General features: G+C 43.7%; 1 protein-coding gene across 1 annotated transcript in view; it reads right to left on the minus strand.

The window, feature by feature from the left end:
* Window positions 1-796: 796 nt before the first annotated feature.
* Window positions 797-4,042, minus strand: part of PNPLA4 (patatin like phospholipase domain containing 4) — a 37,420-nt gene continuing 34,174 nt past the window's right edge. The window contains exons 6-7 of the mRNA XM_007122596.4: window positions 1,758-1,910; window positions 797-1,029 (exon numbers count right to left, since the gene is read on the minus strand). Of these exons, the coding sequence (XP_007122658.2) occupies window positions 889-1,029; window positions 1,758-1,910 (294 nt within the window). The 3' untranslated portion in view covers window positions 797-888. The remainder of the gene's footprint in view (window positions 1,030-1,757; window positions 1,911-4,042) is intronic.

Here is a 4,042-nt window from a genome sequence, read left to right on the forward strand (position 1 = left end):
ATTTGTTAGGCTACTTGGTTGACTTGGCTCTTCGTGTCTCGTAGTATTTTATCCATTTAAGTTCTTAGAGTACCTACGTCTGGTACACAGAGTAATAATGGCTGAACACTTGGTGAAGTATGGCCTTGAAGGAATAGGGAGAGCAAGACGGAGAAACCAGGACAGAGGAAGAGCTGGGGAGGTAAGGACAGAGGATATTAACAACAGGGAGGCGTCAGAAGAGCCTGACAATCACATTAGCTGGCGAGCAGGTTTACGCAGGACGAGGACTAAGGAAGACATATCTAATGTCAAACTCTGGGCTTCTGGTTACTCTCTGCTATTCACCTTTCTACCTCCACACCAGGAACAACTGTACACACCTAGGAAAAGCAAGCCTTTGTTGCTCCACCCCTTGTTAAAGGCCTTTCATGATGCTATTTCTCACATCCTTCCTGGCCCACCGGAGAGGGAGTGGGGTGCAGCCTGAGAACATGCTTCCTTCCATTCTGGAACTACAGGACACTGGTGTCTCCTGGAAACACCCGTGCTTCATGTCTAAAGGGTGCTGCCACATTATCCGCGCAGAGCATGTGTACACCACGACCCTCATTTTCAACATTCCATGGTTTCCCCAGAGAACCCCTTACATTTCCAACGGGCTTTCAAAGGATGTGACGGTTCTCTTAAAACGATTCCTTATCACCTGAGTGGAACCTTCTTAATGACGTTGCCAAATTCAACCAAAATGCCTCATTTCCTTGCATCAGGTGATGATTTAAATATTAAAAATTACAAATATTACAAAAACTAATAACAAAACAGAGAGTTATGATAGGCTTTTAAAAAAGGATTTAATTAGAAACCGCCATCAAGGACGGTCTGAAATGTGTTTTGCACTGTAAAGTTTTAAGCGTTGTATTCAAACCAAGTTTCTTTCAGTAAAAACTTGATGGCGTCATCAAAGCCACGATGATATAGTGATTCCATTATCGTCTTGCTTGGTGGGAAAAGAGCTCGGTGAAGCCTCACCAAGTTTGCCATGGTCAACTAGGACAGAAAGACAAATGGCAGCTGGAGGATATTACAGTACAGGTAAATGGATATCATCTCCTTAACCTAAGCTTTCTTATCATAGATACTACTAGCAATTTAAAAAAAAATGAGGAGGAAGAAAACTAAATTTAAAAGTTCACCCCCACCCATACACTGCAGGAGGGTTTTTCAGCCTGGGTACCACTGACGTTTGGGGCCAGATGCTCCTTTGTGGTGGGATCTGTCCTGGGCACTGTAGGATGCTGAACAGCATCCCGGGCTCTACCCACTAGATGCCAGTACACATCCCAGACGTGACGACCAAGACTGTCTCCAGACACTGCCAGCGTCTCCTGCGTATAATATCACCTCCTGCTGAGAACTATTCGACTAGATTAAGGGAATCCACATTTTTATGTAAGTTATTCTGTTACGTCCTAAGTTTTTTCTCTGATGTTTTTACCTACTTAATTCCTGCTATCTTTTAAAACAACTAAATGATCTAATTTAAAAGCGCACTGATATCCTGCCCAGTATACTGACCTGAAAAATAAGTGAAGAAACGGAAAATGTTTCACAAATACTGTTGATAGTAACCGTCATGTCCATATGCATGACACATGTAGATTATTTAAAATATTTATGCAATCTGTACATAACACCGAGTTGCCAAAGTTTTGGAAGCATGTGGAAAGTTTTCGGAGATGAGGACTCTTCACTTATCAGTGAACATCATTACTCACCAGTACGTCCTGCTTGGTGACGGTCACATAGAAATCCAGCTGCCCTTTGTCCTGCGGGGAGATGTCCATTCGCCCGCTGAACGGTGAGATGGTCACTGTCCGGCCTACAGGCAGGAGGGGCAGGCTGTTGGTAAAGCCTCCGTCTACCCACTTCTGCGGAAAGCACACCCCTCATCAGCACCTGTCGACCACATCCCTCCCATGTGAAGAAAATGAGCATGCGTTTCCCCAAAAGAACTCTTTCCTTCTAACAATGCATGCCTTGGGAACGACCTTAACTTACGATTTATGAGGACCCGTCAGATTAGATTTGTTTTGGAAGCAAAGCAAATATTTGTATGCATATCGTTAACCCATATAATAAGAAGCCCGAACGGAATCAGGAAGTCTCTCCAATTGTTTAAAAGCTTTAAGTAGATCATTTCACATAAGAAGTACCTAAATTTTTACTGATGACGGTGCTTGCGTAAGAAGCCATGTGTCATTAGGCTGGGATTCATCATCTAATCAGAATGCAAAGCCAAGTTTACTCTGACACTGAGCAAACCATCCGCAAAACAGGAATTTGTGCTGCGTGGCTTGTGGGATCTTAGTTCCCCGACTAGGGATGGAACCTGTGCCCCCCTACAGTGGAAGCACAGAGTCTTAACCACTGGACTTCCAGGGAAGTCCCAGGAGGTTCTACTTTTATCCTAAGAACTGGAAATCAGCGTTTTCGGTAGCAAACTTAAAAATAAATAGAACCGCCAGAAACCCTTCCATTTCCAAAGCGGTTCCTGAGTATGTAAGGTCTTCAAGCCTTGAAGAATTGGGGAGGAGGGGTGCTGTGTTAAACAGGAACATTACTCAGAAGAGATTCTGTGCTTTCAGACCCAAGCCCAAAGGAAAGGCATGGACAGAGCAGGTCAGAGAAGCTTCTAGAGGCCTGTGCAGAATTGTACACTGGGAAAGGATTGAAGAAACACAAAGATAATACTCCTTACACTGTTTCAAGGCAAAAGAGTCTCTACATGTCCTTGAGCCCACATGTTAACAGAATCAGCTCTAACAATAAATAAAGAAGCAAACACGCAGCACTGAGGTTCAAATGCTCCCAGCTGTATCTGAATTGGAAATACCCTGCAGGTGATGTGAAAAAAAAAAGGTGGGGTGGGGGGGCTGGAAATTGTGGAGAATGCCGCACAAAAGAATCTTCTGTGGAGAAAGCAAGAAGGTGGGGTGAGGAGCAAGAAACCAGTTAGAATAAAGCATCCTGGGACTTCCCTGGTGGCGCAGTGGTTAAGAGACCACCTGCCAATGCAGGGGACACGGGTTTGATCCCTAGGCCAGGAAGATCCCACATGCCGCGGAGCAACTAAGCCCGTGCGTCACAACTACTGAGCCCATGTGCCACAACTACTGAAGCTCACGTGCTGCAGCTGCTGAAGCCTGCAAGCCACAACTACTGAGCCTGTGCACCACAATGAAGAGCAGCCCCTGCTCCCCAGAACTAGAGAAAGCCCGCGCACAACAACGAAGATCCACCACAGACAAAAATTTAAAAAATAAAAAAATAAAATAAAGCATCCTTAACTCAGTTAAAACCGTTCGTTCCTCTTTTCTAACACGTCTTTTTAAAAATGTCCTTCTTGTTTTGATTTCTAGAGCTGGTTACTGAATGATCAGTACCGCATTGTTTACAAAGGCCTCAGCCAGCCACCAACTCCCCGCAGAGGGAATAAAAGTAAGTAAATAAAAGGTGAAAATGTGTTGAAAATTTCTGTTGAGGGAAACTGCATCTTGGTGGAGGAGAAAACATAAATACATTCGATTAAAATGAACCTGACCTAGATAATTCGCTATTGTCATTACTTTTAAAGGAACAAAACGCATATAATTATGTTTATTATAGAGCACACATATGTTTGTGTATAATATGTGTATGTGGAAATGTGCATACGTATATACACACGCACACGACTATACAAACACAGTCTAAAAGAGGGAGGTTTGTAGTGAGAAGGCACCCAGATATCTGGTTCTGTGCCTTATTGTCCTAAAGCTTTTTTTTCTTCCCTGATTGCTTTGGGTGTAGATACCAATTTCTGGAATAGGGTAATACCTACAGAGAGAACAAAAAGACACCTTCCTAAATTACCTTTCTTATCCTCAGTAGACTATCTCACCAATGATGTAAAAATTCATGTAGGTTTCATCAAGGGAAATTAAAAATATGTACCAAGGGGCTTCCCTGGTGGCGCAGTGGTTGAGAGTCCACCTGCCGGTGCAGGGGACGCAGGTTCGGA

This window comes from Physeter macrocephalus, chromosome 7 (genome assembly GCF_002837175.3).
Source record: "Physeter macrocephalus isolate SW-GA chromosome 7, ASM283717v5, whole genome shotgun sequence".
Lineage (NCBI taxonomy): Eukaryota > Metazoa > Chordata > Mammalia > Artiodactyla > Physeteridae > Physeter > Physeter macrocephalus.